Source organism: Pristiophorus japonicus, chromosome 7 (genome assembly GCF_044704955.1).
Source record: "Pristiophorus japonicus isolate sPriJap1 chromosome 7, sPriJap1.hap1, whole genome shotgun sequence".
NCBI classification, from domain to species: Eukaryota; Metazoa; Chordata; class Chondrichthyes; family Pristiophoridae; genus Pristiophorus; species Pristiophorus japonicus.
Genome location: NC_091983.1, coordinates 94,799,588 through 94,815,902, shown reverse-complemented (window position 1 = coordinate 94,815,902; position 16,315 = coordinate 94,799,588). Strand labels below are relative to the sequence as shown.

Below are 16,315 nucleotides of genomic sequence, written 5' to 3'. Positions count from 1 at the left end.
AATGGGATGTGTGGGAGGGGGAAATGCATGTACCAATATGTATATGGCTGCACCATATCTGGATGGGGCAGGCTTGATGCATTGGATGGTCTTTCCCCATTCTTTTTTTCATATGTTTGTATGCATGAACAAAAGATGAAAGTTAGTATTAAAAAATCCACATCGAGGATTCAGAACGTGGAATATTTTAGCATGTGGTTATTGACAGTGTCATTTAAAAAGGAATTGGGTAAGTATTTGAAAAAGAATGCAGGGAAAAGGCATTAGGGTAGATAGCTCTAATTGAAGATATAGCATCAGCACAGATGCAATAAGCCTCCATCTGTGCTATAATTTCCACCATTCACTGGATCCTCACCAACTTACATTCAAATTATTTTCCACGTATGCCAATTGACACTCAACAAATGGAATGCTTTACCTAAAGTGGCTATTGAGGCACAGAAATAACAATATTCAAAAGAGAGATGGAAAAGTATTTGAAAAGGAAAAATATTAAAAGATATAGAGAATGTGGAGGGAAATGGGATTTCTTCAGATAGATCCAGCTGAAGAGGTCGCATTGGTACAGGCACGATAGGTCATAGCTCCTTTCTGTGCTGTAATTTCTATGATTAAGTATGTTTGCCATTTCCTGTTCCAAAATGGATTATCTTACATTTATCTATAAACTCCACTTGCCATCCCCTAACCAAGCTAATTAATTGGTCCAGATCTCCAAGTGCTGCTCATCTCCCTTATTCCTGTCACCCTACTATACAGGCTCACATCAGCAAATGTTATTATTACAATAAGTACTCTTTTCCAAATCGAGACCCAGAATCATCCACGAGTTTAAAATTCTCATCCTGGTGTTTAAATCCCTTCATGGTTTTGTCCCATCCTATCTTTGTAACCTCCATCAGCCCTACAACCTCCACCAAACTCTCTGTTCCTCTGACTCTAGTCTCTTGTGCATTCATCCCTCCCTTCGTCCCACCATTGGCAACCATTCCTTCAGCCAACGAAGTCCCACATTCTGGAATTATCTCCCTAAACCTTTCAACCTCTTCAGACCCTCCTTAAAATCCACCTCTTTGACCAAACTTCTGGTCAACCTCCCCATTTTCTCCTTCGTTGGGTCAGCGTTCATTTTTGGATTATGCATTTGTGAAGCTTTGGGATGTTTTTCTACAATAAAGGCATTATATAAAGGTAAGTTGTTGTTGTAGCCACTTCCCCATGTTCAACAGAACTTTCCCTATCAGTTCTGTTTTCAATCCAGAGTTAGTCTGCCATTGATTTGTTCACAATTCTCAAACATGAATATCTAAGTAAATTATATCAACTGAATAGCCCTCATCCTCTAGCCTTCAAAAGAATTCCACAAGCTTAATGAAGCATGATCTACTGCTTCTAATCCAAGCTGGATATTTATTTCTGCCATTTAAATGCCTTTTTTGGTGGCTTACAGTTGTAGTAGAATTCTTCCACGTAAAAACTTTCAAGGGAAGTAGAATGGGGGCAGAAGCAAAAGATTGAAAGAATAAAAGTAAAAGTGGAGGGCAGAAAAAGCCAAGGCAAAAATCAAAAAGGGCCACATTACAGCAAAATTCCAAAAGGGCAAAGTGTGTTAAAAAGACAAGCCTGAAGGCTCTGTGCCTCAATGCGAGGAGCATTCGTAATAAGATGGGATGAATTAACTGCACAGGCAGCAATTAATGATTATGATATAATTGGCATCACGGAGACATGGCTCCAGGGTGACCAAGGCTGGGAACTCAACATCCAGGGGTATTCAACATTCAGGAAGGATAGACAGAAAGGAAAAGGAGGTGGGGTAGCATTGCTGGTTAAAGAGGAAATTACGCAATAGTAAAGAAGGACATTAGCTTGGATGATGTGGAATCGGTATGGGTGGAGCCGCGGAATACCAAAGGGCAGAAAATGCTAGTAGGAGTTGTGTACAGACCACCAAGCAGTAGTAGTGAGGTTGGGGACAGCATCAAACAAGAAATTAGGGATGCGTGCAATAAAGGTACAGCAGTTATCATAGGCGACTTTAATCTACATATAGATTGGGATAACCAAACTGGTAGCAATATGGTGGAGGAGGATTTCCTGGAGTGTATTAGGGATGGTTTTCGAGACTAATATGTCGAGGAACCAACTAGAGGGCTGGCCATCCTAGATTGAGTGATGTGTAATGAGAAAGGACTAATTGGCAATCTTGTTGTGCGAGGCCCCTTGGGGAAGAGTGACCATAATATGGTAGAATTCTTTATTAAGATGGAGTGTGACACAGTTAATTCAGAGACTAGGGTCCTGAACTTAAGGAAAGGTAACTTCAATGGTATGAGGTGTGAATTGGCTAGAATAGACTGGCAAATGATACTTAAAGGGTTGACTGTGGATAGGCAATAGCAAACATTTAAAAATCACATGGGTGAACTTCAACAATTGTACATCCCTGTCTGGAGTAAAAATAAAACGGGGAAGGTGGCTCAACCATGGCTAACAAGGGAAATTAAGGATAGTGTTAAATCCAAGGAAGAGGCATATAAATTGGCCAGAAAAAGCAGCAAACCTGAGGACTGGGAGAAATTTAGAATTCAGCAGAGAAGAACAAAGGGTTTAAGTAGGAGGGGGAAAATAGAGTACGAGAGGAAGCTTGCCGGGAACATAAAAACTGACTGCAAAAGCTTCTATAGATGTGTGAAGAGAAAAGATCAGTGAAGACAAACGTAGGTCCTTTGCCGTCAGATTCAGGTGAATTTATAATGTGGAACAAAGAAATGGCGGACCAGTTAAACAAGTACTTTGGTTCTGTCTTCACGAAGGAAGACACAAATAACCTTCTGGAAATACTAGGGGACCGAGGGTCTAGTCAAAAGGAGGAACTGAAGGAAATCCTTTTTAGGGGGGAAATGGTGCTAGGGAAATTGATAGGATTGAAGGCCAATAAATCCCCGGGGCCTAATAGTCTGCATCCCAGAGTACTTAAGGAAGTAGCCCTAGAAATAGTGGATGCATTGGTTTTCCAACAGTCTATCGACTCTGGATCGGTTCCTATGGACTGGAGGGTAGCTAAATGTAACACCACTTTTAAAGAAAGGAAGGAGAGAGAGAAACAGGGAATTATAGACCGGTTAGCCTGACATCAGTAGTGGGGAAAATGTTGGAATCAATTATTAAAGATGAAATAGCAGCGCATTTGGAAAGCAGTGACGGGATCAGTCCAAATCAGCATGGATTTATGAAAGGGACATCCTGCTTGACAAATCTTCTAGGATTTTTTGAGGATGTAACTGGTAAGTGGACAAGGGAGAACCAGTGGATGTGGTGTATTTGGACTTTCAAAAGACTTCTGACAAGGTCCCACACAAGAGATTGGTGTGCAAAATTAAAGCACATCGTATTGGGGATAATGTACTGATGTAGATAGAGAACTGGTTGGCAGATAGGAAGCAGAGAGTCGGGATAAATGGGTCCTTTTCAGAATGACAGGCAGTGATGAGTGGGGTGCCGCAGGGCTCAGTGCTGGGACCCCAGCTATTTACAATATACATTAATGATTTGGATGAGGGAATTGAGTGTAATATCTCCAAGTTTGCAGATGACACTAAGCTGGTTGGCAGTGAGAGCTGTGATGAGGACACTAAAATGCTGCACGGTGACTTGGACAGGTTAGGTGAGTGGGCAAACATGTGGCAATGCAGTATAATGTGGATAAATGTGAGGTTATCCACTTTGGGGGCAAAAACACGAAAACAGATTATTTGAATGGTGGCAGATTAGGAAAAGGGGAGGTGCAGCGAAACTTGGGTGTCATGGTACATCAGTCATTGAAAGTTGGCATGCAGGTTTAGCAGACGGTAAAGAAGGCAAATGGTATGTTGGCCTTCATAGTTAGGGGATTTGAGTATAGGAGCAGGGAGGTCTTACGGCAGTTGTACAGGGCCTTGGTGAGGCCCCACCTGGAATATTGTGTTCAGTTTTTGTCTCCGAATCCGAGGAAGGACGTTCTTGCTATTGAGGGAGTGCAGCGAAGGTTCACCAGACTGTTTCCAGGGATGGCAGGACTGACATACGAGGAGACACTGGATCGACTGGGTCTGTATTCACTGGAATTTAGAAGGATGAGAGGGGATCTCATGGAAACATAAAAATTCTGACTTGACTGGACAGGTTAGATGCAGGAAGAATGTTCTTGATGTTGGGGGAAGTCCAGAACCAGGGGACATAGTTGAAAGATAAAGGGTAAGCCATTTGGGACTGATGAGGAGAAACTTCTTCACTCAGAGTTGTTAACCTGTGGAATTCCCTGCCGCAGGGAGTTGTTGATGCCAGTTCATTAGATATATTCAAGGGGGAGTTAGATATGGCCCTTACGGCTAAAGGGATCAAGGAGTATGGGGAGAAAGCAGGAAAGGGGTACTGAGGCGAAAGATCAGCCATGATCTTATTGAATGGTGGTGCAGGCTCGAAGGGCCGAATGGCCTACTCCTGCACCTATTTTCTATGTTTCTAAGGGTTCAATATGAAAAACATGGATACCCATCAACATATACAGTGTTTCCAAGGAGTGGGGGAATAGTTTCCAAATATATTTTATTTTTAAATGATGCTAACAAAATGAACAATTACAAGAAATTATCCATCTCATCCGACTTGTGGAGATCTGTGTAATTGACCAGACACACTAGCCCCGATTATAACCTGGAATGCGATTCGGGTGGCTGAGGAACGGGACAAGCTCCAATCTCTCCCCTGACCACAGCAGCACAAGGCCCGGACGATTTTAACTCCTGGGCCTGATGTGCATGCTATTAGTCAGCTGCCCACACAAAATGGGAGATGGCCGGTGTACAAGAGCAATATTTCGGTTGGCACCAAAGGGAGGCAAACCTGGGGAAGGGGAGACCTAAACTTTCCTCGTTGAGCCCAGGGGATCATCAATCCTTCTCCTCCTGGCATCACAAGGAAAGTAAAAACAAAAAAATACCTTAAATGACCTCTTTTGGTTCCGAATCCTCGTCCCGTTGTCTTCTCTTGGTGGGAAAGCTACACAGAGTCCATGCTCAGACCAGAGTTAAAATTGCAGTTGACGAATCAATGAAGTCACCAGACCCCGATCTGCATTTATTAAGCTGGACCTTACCAGCTGCAGGTGGATGTCTTTGCCACCGCCTCCGAAGAGCAGATTAAAGTTGAAAGTGGTAGCATCCATGCGCGACAGGGACATGAGTAATAGGTTGCCAGGACAATTTTAATTGCCCGCCCATCCACTTTTCATTGGGTGGGTCGTCTTAAACTCATCCCGACTGTGTTTATACTGCTCAATAAATTAGTAATAGTTTTCAATCCGCAACTGCTGATGGGCCTAAAACATTGTTAAGAATTAAAGCGCAGAGAATATGGAGATAATTTTGTGAGGTTCTGAGAATAGAGCAGCATAAGTTACCCCATAACTGTACAGGAAAAGGTTACATGTAGATGACAACAGAGATGAACTGCAATGTAAAGTAACTCACATTTATTGAAATCCTTTTTGGTTTATGACCTTCCCCATCATAAAGATCATCCAGATCAGACTCCGAAATATCACTGGGTAGATCGACTTCACTAAATTCTTCTTCCTCTTCCTCTTCCTCATCAGTTATTCCATCAGAGACCACAAAATCTTTGTCATCTGACAAGTCATCAAAAACATCATCATTGAATTTTTTCCTCTTCCTTCCCCTTCTTCGTTTAGGGGAGGACGGAGGTTCAGACAGCGTCCGATACCGAGATTGGTCTGGTTCACTATCATTTGCACTGTCAGCCACATCATCTACTTTATAAGGAGGTGATTTTATTTCCGCAACTATTTCATGCAGGTAAAGCAAGGCACTAGAAGAAAACACAATGCAGCTTAATAGATAATATACACAAATTCTGATACTAGATTATAATACAGGCAAGTGTATTCACACAATGAAATACAGCCTTCTATCATCCATAACACTCACAATGGAACTCCAACCATTCTCCTTGCCAACCTTCCCCACCCCCCCCGACCACACCAATCAATGAATTATTCATATGTAGAACATAAGCTAAAGCATGACTTAAAAAATACAATGCATTTTAACCTCTCAATGTGTTATTCTGGGAAAGTGTCAAATATATAGAAAGTAAAATAAGAAGTGTTGTAATGTCCTCCAATGCACAGGACAAGTAGTGGATAACTGACAGGCTAGGGATGTGCGCCACAGAAACAAAAATAATTGCATGGAACCACAATACAATGGGCCCAAGTTTCCACAAGAAAAAAAACGGGCGCCCCTCCGAGCTGGGCGCCCGTTTTTCGCGCCTAAAAAAATCCTCGGTATTCTCCACCTACGCACGAGCTGTGGGGGGGGGGGCGGAGCCAGGTCCCGGCGCTGAAAACAGTGCCGGGACCTCTGCACATGCGCGCTACAGTCGGCACGCAAGTGCAGTAGCTCCAGGCGCTGAACTGTGTGGGAGGGGCCCGAAGCACGCAACCCCTAGCCCTGGCTGAATGGCCTCACTGGGGCTGCGTGAATAAGGCTCCTCCAACGGCCAGCTCCTGCTTCCCCCCGCCCCCGACAAGACCCGACACCCGCTCCCGCTCTCCCCCCCCCCCCGCCGACCAGACCCCCACTCCCACCCCCCCGACCAGACACCCGCTCCCCCCCCCTCCCCTGCCGACCAGACACCCGCTCCCCCCCCCCCCCACCCCCGACCAGACCCGACCCGACACCCGCTTCCCCCCCCCCCTCCCACCGACTGACCCGATCCGCGCTCCTGTTCCCCGACCCGCCAACCCCCCCACACTCCCGGACTGGATCCGATCTGACCTCTCCCTTCCCCACCCCACCCCCTCCCTCCCCCACCCCCTCCCTCCCTCCCCCTCTCTCTCCCACCCCTCCCCCACCCCCTCCCTCCCTCCCCCTCTCTCTCCCACCCCTTCTCTCTCCCTCCCTCCCTCCCTCCCTCCCTCCCTCCCTCTCTCTCCCTCTCTCCCTCTCTCCCTCTCTCCCTCTCTCCCTCTCTCCCTCTCTCCCTCTCTCCCTCTCTCCCTCTCTCCCTCTCTCCCTCTCCCGCTCAGTGACACGAACGGCTTTCTCCCCCCCCCCCCCTTCCGCTCAGCGGCACGAACGGCTGCAGAATTCTCCCTGGCTGAGGCACTTTCACACATGTAGGAAGATGGTTTATTTAATCTTTTCTTGGCTTATAAATGTTTATTCAGGTTGGATTTATTTGTATAATATTTGTAGAAGTATAAATAAGGATTTATTGTCGAATTTAATGAGTTCCCTTCCCCCCCACCTCGTTCTGGACGCCTAATTTGTAACCTGCGCCTGATTTTTTAATGTGTAGAACAGGTTTTTTCAGTTCTACAAAAATCTTCACTGGCTCCATTCTACTTTAGTTTGGAGTACGTTTTCACTGTGGAAACTTTCAAATCCGGCGTCAGTGGCCGGACACGCCCCCTTTTGAAGAAAAAATTCTGTTCTAAACTAGAACTGTTCTACCTGACTAGAACTACAGAAAAAAAAATGTGGAGAATTGCGATTTCTAAAATAGTCCGTTCTCCACCAGTTGCTCCTAAAAATCAGGCGCGAATCATGTGGAAACTTGGGCCCATAGAGTTCAGCATGTTGTACCATGAATTGGCATGATATGTATCTTTAACTACTGCATATTGCGAGCTACTGGTCTCAGCTACATCATAGTCATCAGAGCCAGCATCAAGCAGACATGCAAACAGGCAGAGTAAACAGTCCGTCACGTTATGCATCTTTTGGAACCTGTTTCAGATAGCCGAGATCGGGTCTTGGCAGTGTATAACATGGAGAGATCCACGAAAGGTAAAAGGAAGAAAACACCTCAAAAGAAAAAATGACTGAGTGGACCTGCTTCAAATTAAACTCGGACTCTGATGGCACAAAATGGCCCCTCAGGTGACACTAATTGACAAACTCATGCAGAGAAACCACAAGATGTCTGGTTTGGGAAATGGATAAGCTTCACATTAGTTCAGTAAGCAGCGGTGTTTGGACATGGAGGTACAACAGAGAGAACTTTAATCTTACTCTACTATATCTCACAAGGTCACAATATAATTAGGGATGAGGAAGGCTATTCTAGCCCATCTTAGTTCAGCCATCCAAAATAAAATTAAAGCATACAAGTGGTTCTAAAATTATTCCATGGTTTTTACCTCTGCTACTCTATCTGAAAGTTCAATCCAGGTGTTAATTACTCTGTGAATTTCCGATCAGTCCTAAATTTACTGTTGACTAGTTTGAACCAGAGGCCCTTTGTCTTATTCTCGCAATTGAACTTAAAATAATTTGCCAGATTTACCTTTTCCATACCACTTGCAATCTATATACATTTCAGATGCCTGCTTTCATAGTTGAAAAGCCCAAGTGTCAGTTGCAGTTCAGTGGTAGCACTTTAACCTGAGTCAGAAGATTGTGGGTTCAAGTCCCACTCCAGGTACTTGAGCACATAAATCTAGGCTGACACTCCAGTGCAGTGCTGAGAGTGTTGCACTATCAGACATGCCGCCTTTCGGATGAGATGTTAAACCGAGGCCCCGTCTGCTCCTTCAGGTGGACGTAAAAGAACCCATGGCACTGTTTCGAAAAAGATCAGGGGAGTTATTCCGGTGTCCTGGCCAATATTTATTCTTTAAATCAACATAAAAACAGATTATCTGGTCATTGCTGTTTCCGTTTGGCTGTAAAGCGCTTTGAAATGTCCAATGATCGTGAAAGGCGCCATATAAATGCAAGTCTTTCTTCCATCTTTCCTCATTACTCAGATTCTAACACTAGGAATCAGCCTTATGGCTCTCTCCAAACTGTCTCCAAAACTTGAATGTCTCCCTTGTGCCTCTGTGATTAGAACTGGACCAAGCACAAAACTGTAGTTTGATCTTGACTTTCTGACTTGTATGCTACTGTTTTGGCTATGTAGTTTAACATTCGAATGATTTTACTGATTGCTGTTTTGCATTGAACATATTCAGCATCAAATACAGTTGGGCATGTGTCATCAGTCAGCATTGTTTAGTGATAGCACTCTCACCTGAGACAGAAGTCTGTGGGATCTAGCCGCACTCCAGGACTTCAGCACGTAATCTAGGCTGATACTTCAGTGCAGTACTGAGGAAGTGCTGCAATGTCAAATGTGACACCTTTTGGATGAAATGCTAAAATGAGGCCCCGACTGCCGATTTAGGTGGAAGCAAAAGATCCAATGGCACTATTTGCAGAGTAGGGAAGTGACTTGTCCCTCAATCAAAGCACAATAATTGGTCATTAGCAGTTTACAGGACCTTGTTGTGTGCAAATCTGCTGCCTACATAACAAGTGATTAGACTTCAAAAATAACTCTGGCTGTGAAGAGCTTTGGTATATCCAAGCATATGATAAAGTGCTATATAAAATGCAAGTTCTTTCATGATTTATCTTTAATGTCATCCTGGAGTAGGGCTAGAATCCAGATTGTTCTGACTCTGAGTGTTACCATTCATGGAGTATATGCAGTAACACCTTTTCTTCCTGTGTGCAGTACTTTAAAATGCGTGTGCATCAAATTTCAATTCTCATTGTTCTACTCACTTGCATGTTTTGCGCAACTTGCTGTGTAATTGCTGAGCTACTATTTCGGATTCTATTACCCATCCTAACGAGTATCTTGGCACAATGGTAACACTCTGGTCTGAGAGTCAGTGGGTTGTGGCTTCAAGCCCCACTCCAGGACTTGACCTCGGCTACAGTTCTGAGGTAACGCTGCACTGTTGCAGGTGCTGCCTTTCAAAAGAGACATTAAAATGAGGCTCTGCCTGATGTAAAATAATTCATTCAAAGAGCAGGGGAGTTCTCCTGGTGTCCTGGCCAACGTTTATTCACTAATTACTAAAATGTCATCCTACTCCTGGTGGCACTTCTATCCTCTTCAGGTCCTTCTCCATGCCATCTCAACCTAAGGATAATCTCCTTCTTCCCATGGCACTCCCACCTAGCTGCGAAAGGACTCTCCCTCCTCTTGTGGTGCTTCTCTCTGCCACTTATCTACCTGATGGTTCCTGGCTGCTATCTGGAGCTGATGCTTCATTCCAGGAGCAGACTCTGCTGTGTGTTATGGGTGAACATATCTCATCTGGCACAAATTTTATAAATCCTGCTCAAGGGACAGAGAATAATAACATAAGAAATAGGAACAGGAGTAGGCCATTCGGCCCCTCAAGCCTGCTCCACCATTTAATAAGATCATGGCTGATCTGACCATGCACTCAGCTCCACTTTCCTGCCTGCTCCCCATAACCCCTTATTTAAGAAACTGTCTATTTCTGTCTTAAATTTATTCAATGTCCCAGCTTCCACAGCTCTCTGAGGCAGGAAATTCCACAGATTTACAACCCTCAGAGAAGAAATTTTTCATCTCTGTTTTAAATGGGCGGCCCCTTATGCGAAGATCATGCCCTCTAGTTCTAGTCTCCCCCATCAGTGGAAACATTCTTTCTGCATCCACCTTGTCAAGCCCCCTCATAATCTTATACGTTTCGATAAGATCACCTCTCATTCTTCTAAATTCCAATGAGTAGAGGCCCAACCTACTCAACCCTTCCTCATAAGTCAACCCCCTCATCCCTGGAATCAACCTAGTGAACCTTCTCTGAACTGCCTCCAAAGCAAGTATATCCTTTCGTAAATATGGAAACCAAAACTGCATGCAGTATTCCAGGTGTGACCTCACCAATACCTTGTATAGCTGTAGTAAGATTTCCCTGCTTTTATACTCCATCCCCTTTGCAATAAAGGCCAATATTCCACTGGCCTTCCTGATTACTTGCTGTACCTGCATACTAACCTTTTGTGTTTCATGCACAAGAATCTGTTTGTGGAAAATAAAAAAATCACACCTTCAAGTGAGATGGGAACTGGGACTTGCAGCAAGAATGCCTTACAGCGCCAGAAATTACAGAAACAAGAGCCTCAGGGAGAGATGCAACAACAATCTCCACTCCATCTCCTCAGCACATGCTCATCACCATCCAGAGGTTTGTTTCAAGAACCAATGCACTAGCACGTAACATCCTGAAGAGTTTGCTCCTTGAAAGTAATACTGATTCAACAAAACATGCATAGGTTGAGAGCTTGTAACCTTCCACTATGAGCAGATAAAGGTTTCAGAAATGTGTACAGTTTTTCAAAAAAAGATTATAAATGGAGGGCCAATTCTTTCCACTTTAAATCCGCCTTTGCGCACTACGTTTACGTTTTAGTGTCAGCTGTGGCTCAATTGCTAGCATTCTTGCCTCAGTCAGCAGGTTGTAGGTACAAATCCTGCTCCAAATTCTTGAGTACAAAATCGAGGCTGACACTCCACTGCGGCACTGAGGGAGTGCTGCACTGTCGGAGGTGCAATCTTTCGAATGAGATGTTAAACCAAGTCTGTTGTCTCAAGTGGAAGTAAAAGATTCCATAGCACTTTTGAAGAGCAATGGAGTTCTCCCTGGTATTCTGGCCAATATTTATCCCTCAACCAATATCACCAAAACAGATTATTTGGTCATTATCACATTGCAGTTTGTGCGACCTTGCTGAGCGCAAATTGGCTGCCGCATTGCCTACATTACAATAGTGAATGCACTTCAAAAGAATTTCATTGGCTGTAAAACGCTTTGGGATGTCCTGAGATCGTGAAAGGTGCTATATAAATCCAAGTTCTTTCTATTACATTAATGCTGTGTAGAAAAAGAAAAAAATGACAACACCTTATTTGCCACTATATTGCAATGCAATTGCGAATAGTACAACAGGCATTAGCGAGTAGTAACAGAAACTCAAAAGAACTAGGTTTTACAAAAAGAATATGCTTCAAACTGAGTTTTCAGCTTTATGGGCAGATAGCCAGAATAAATAAAAAACTGAAAATTTACAGGTAAAGATTGCTATCAGCAACATTACCATATGAATGCTTAACTCACACGTATCAAATTCCTCTCTCCAGTATTTTAATATTGAAATGGAGTTAAATGTCCATATGATGAAACTGCTGACAACATGTCGAGCTTTTTGCTTCAGAGACGAAGCTGAAATCTTTATAAAATGCATTTATGTTATAAAGCAACTTCTATTTTCACATTATGAAACAGATTGTACAGCACTGGAACAAAAGACAAAATAACTCACAAATGCAACTCATTTCTGGCTAATCAAGTTGTTAGCCATGACTCAATTGCTAGCACTCTTGCCACCGAGTCAGAAGGCTGTGGGTTCAAATCCCACTGTAAAGACTTGAGCACATAATGGAGGCTGACACTCCAGTGCAGTACTGAGGGAGTGCTACACTGTCAGAGGTGCCGTATTTTGGATGAGAAGTTAAACCAAGCTTGCCCTCTCAGGTGGATGTAAAAAAATTCCATAGCACTATTCGAAGAGCAAGGGAGTTCTCCCAGTGTCCTGGTCACCATTTATCCCTCAACCAACATCACTGAAAAACAGATTATCTGGTCAAGTATCTCATTGCTGTTTGTGGGACCTTGCTGTGTGCAAAATGGCTGCCGTCTTTCCCTACATTACGACAGTGACTACACTTAAGTATTTTATTGGCTGTAAAGCGCTTTGGGACATCCTGAGGTCTTGAAAGGCTATATAAATGCCTTTCCCTTATCTTCCCTCATGAATTGGAATGGTTCATACAGACTGGCAAATATGAAACCGCAATGCTGGCCTGAGCACTGAGCGTGCCTATCGCCAGCAGCTATTTAAGCTATTGCTCCAGTGCTGCACCTCCAGCAGTATAGGTTAGAGGCACTTCGAGACTGCACACCTCGAGAGGAAGTAATGCTATCTCCTTTACTGGCATTGGAATTGCTGCAAGGTAAAATGCAGCCTAAAATACAATTGAAAGTTCAGAACCAGTATGTTTACTATGGGAGAATATAAATGGAGGAAAGGAAAAAATATAAAAATCTTTAAAGTTGTAATTTAAAAAAAAAATTATATTTACTTTTGCACAATTCAAAAACAAAAAAATACTTCCCAAAAGAACAAATTTAATCAAAATAGCTCAATAATATTGTAATGTTTTTGCTCATAAATATGAAAATTCTGCAAAATAAGCTGCAAGCTTATCACTTCCATTAACCTAGGCATTTAAATATAGTAAGCAGCATATTCCATATTTTTGTTTCCTAATCAGAAACAGCCGAGGTAACTTGCTCCCCCCAATTACTCCTCCCTCAGTACTGTGTTAGGAAATAACCCAGCACCTTCTGCCTGAGATCATGAAACATTGCATGGGACACAGTGAGCATGACCATGTCCTAATGATGGCTGGCAGAGCTCTACAGCACAATAATATAGTGAATATCAGGCCACCTAAGCACGTCCCACTTATTGCCAAATTTTAGTGCCAACTCAACCTTTCATTCTTCTTAGATAAAGCATAGATTACAATGTGGGAGGAAACTAATAGACCATTGGGACTTCACTACTTATCAGACCATTTAGCAATAAATACTAGGATCAGTGACACATCCAATGGTTATTTCATGCTTAATGTAAATTGATTCGAGTGTCTTGATCTCTTCAATTTATGTTATAGTTAAATACTTTGTTGATGTTCAGATCGGAGGAGTAATTTTCCAACTTTGCACTCCTGGAGGGAGTCTCGCCTACCACGAACACATAGCAATAATACAAGCACGCGTGCATGGCCAACAAGATTATTTCCTTACGCTCTGGCTGCCCTCCTCTTTGGTCGCCCACTTGCTGTTAGTTCATCATCCGCACCGCTCTCTTCCAACAGTCTCTGGACAATCGGCCTCAAGAGCCCATGGGTATCTGTATTCTCTGCTTGTGGCACCATCTCACTTTTAGGTTTTCTTCCTCGTTTCTTTGGGATCTTCACTAGTTGAGGAGTTCCCATCTCACTGTCACCACCATTCTCAGCACTATTACAATCTCCCGTTGATGGAGTTTGCGGCACTACTCCAACAGACACTGCTTTTGCATTCTTAGGTTTCCTTCCTCGTTTCTTCGGGATCTTCACTGGTTCAGGAGTTCCCAGCTCACTACTATTACACCCCCCCGTTGGCATTTGCGGCCCTACTCCTTCAACCGGCACTGCTTTTGCATTCTTAGGTTTTCTTCCTCGTTTTTTGGGGATCTTCACCAGTTGAGGAGTTCCCATCTCACTGTCACCACCATTCTCAGCACTATTACAACCTCCCATTGATGGAGTTTGTGGCCCTATTCCTTCAACAGACACTGCTTTTGCATTCTTAGGTTTTCTTCCTCGTTTCTTTGGGATCTTCACCGGATCAGGAGTTCCCAGCTCATTACTCTCAGTAATACTGTGATAGAGAATTTCTTTCACAGGTGTAACCATTTCACTTTTAGGTTTTCGTCCTCGTTTCTTGGGGATCTTCACAAGATTAGTTCCTGTTTCGCTAATACTACCATTCACAGATATATTACAGAGGTCCACTGCCGGACTACACATCAAGTTATTTTGGTCTTTTTTGCATCTCCCCCTTTTTTTGCCAGTATTTTGTTGGAAAGGTAATGTATCAACAGTTAGACAAGACTCAATTCCTGACTCATTTGGAGTTGCAGTATTCGCATCTGCAGCAGAATGTTTTAAATAATCTATCAGCTGATCTTTTCTTTCTTTTCTTGATTGGCCTCCTATCTCACAAGTACCTTGCTGTGAAACTACCAGAGTCTCGGGCAATGGGCTGGTATAATTTGAAGAGATTTCAGCACATATCACAGTACTCTTACCCATAGTGGAATAACTATCTGCAAGTTGTAAGCTGGGGTCTGCAGATTTGGAATTCTCCCTTTTAATGTTTGCACTCTGCTGTAAAAGGGTTGTACCAACAGTTCGACTGTTCTCATCTGCAGACACTCCAGAAGCTGTCACAGACTTCACACCTGTGGTGGAAAGATCACTTGTTAATTTTATGCCAGGAACCAGCAGAACGTTGTCTTTTTGTGGACTCTGCCTTTTGTTACCAGTTGCTGGTTGCACTGATGTTCTAATAGCAACCATTGGTTTAGCAACTTGAGTGGCTGTTTCAGGTACAAGTGAAGTACTCTTATTTGTATTGACTACTAACTTTAAGCTCTTACAGCCTCTTTCTGTAATGCCGGACATATACATGGTGTCTTTTTCCAAATGCACACTGTCCTCAGAAGGGATCCCCATGTGAAAATCACTGGATGAAGGCTCCAATCCATCGTTATTTACTTGGGACGTGGTGTCTGCAGAAGTTTGTGTAGTTTCTACGGACACCACCTTTTTTTGCGCTTCTTCTGCATCAGCCTCACAGGTTTCCTGAACATTTGGTTCCATAAATGTATTTTCCTCCTTGTACACTTCAGGCAGTTGATCAGCTCAGGCTCAGCAATTTCATTAAAATCTAGAAAACAAATCGGAAAACTTCAAATTTAGTACTGGAGTTAAGGATGAGTCGCTTAACATTACATTGTCTTTAACTGTTTCGTACCACAAAGCTTAAATTCCAACTAAGCAGACATACTCCAACGGTTACTTTCACATCGGGTCTCTGAGCTCATGGTATCAAGTTGCATACAATACACACAAAGGCCCCAAGTTTCCACATGATTTGCTCCTGATTTTTAGGAGCAACTGGTGGAGAACGGAGTATCTTAGAAATCACAATTCTCCACATTTAGTTTGCTCCAGTTCTAGTCAGGTAGAACAGTTTCACTTTGGAACAGAATTTTTTTTTTCAAAAGGGGGCGTGTCCAGCCACTCACACCTGATTTGAAAGTTTCCACAGTGAAAACGTACTCCAAACTAACTTAGAATGGAGCAAGTGAAGATTTTTGTAGGCCTGAAAAAACCTTGTCTACACATTAAAAAATCAGGCGCAGGTTACAAATTAGGAGTCCGGAACGAGGGGGGGGGGGGGGGGGGAAGGGAAGTCATTACATTCTACAATAAATCCTTATTTATACTTATACAAATAATTCCAACCTGAATAAAAATTTATAAGCAAAGAAAAGATTAAATAAATCATGTTCCTACCTGTGTGAAAGTGCTTCAGGCAGGGAGAAGGCTGCAGGAAGCCTCACAAGTTGAGGCAGCCGTTCCTGACGGCAGCAGGAGGGGGGGGGGGGGGGGGAGGAGGCAGTGAGGGCCCGACCGACCGACGGCAGGGAAGAGGCAGCCATTCCTGATGGCAGCAAGGGGGGGGGGGGGGGGGGGGGGGGAGGAGGCAGTGAGGGCCCGACCGACCGACAGCAGGGAGGAGGCATTGAGAAGGCTGCAAGAA

The 16,315-nt window shown here is 43.5% G+C and overlaps 1 protein-coding gene across 3 annotated transcripts in view; it reads right to left on the bottom strand.

Annotated features, from left to right (window-relative positions):
- gtf3c2 (general transcription factor IIIC, polypeptide 2, beta) overlaps nt 1-16,315 on the bottom strand; it is a 163,802-nt gene that overhangs the window by 133,487 nt on the left and 14,000 nt on the right. For all 3 annotated transcript variants that reach the window (XR_011593856.1, XR_011593855.1, XM_070885142.1), the window contains exons 2-3: nt 13,748-15,436; nt 5,514-5,871 (exon numbers count right to left, since the gene is read on the bottom strand). Coding sequence is in view for 1 of the 3 variants with exons in the window: in XM_070885142.1 (XP_070741243.1) it covers nt 5,514-5,871; nt 13,748-15,369 (1,980 nt within the window). In the remaining 2 variants the exon portion in view is untranslated. The remainder of the gene's footprint in view (nt 1-5,513; nt 5,872-13,747; nt 15,437-16,315) is intronic.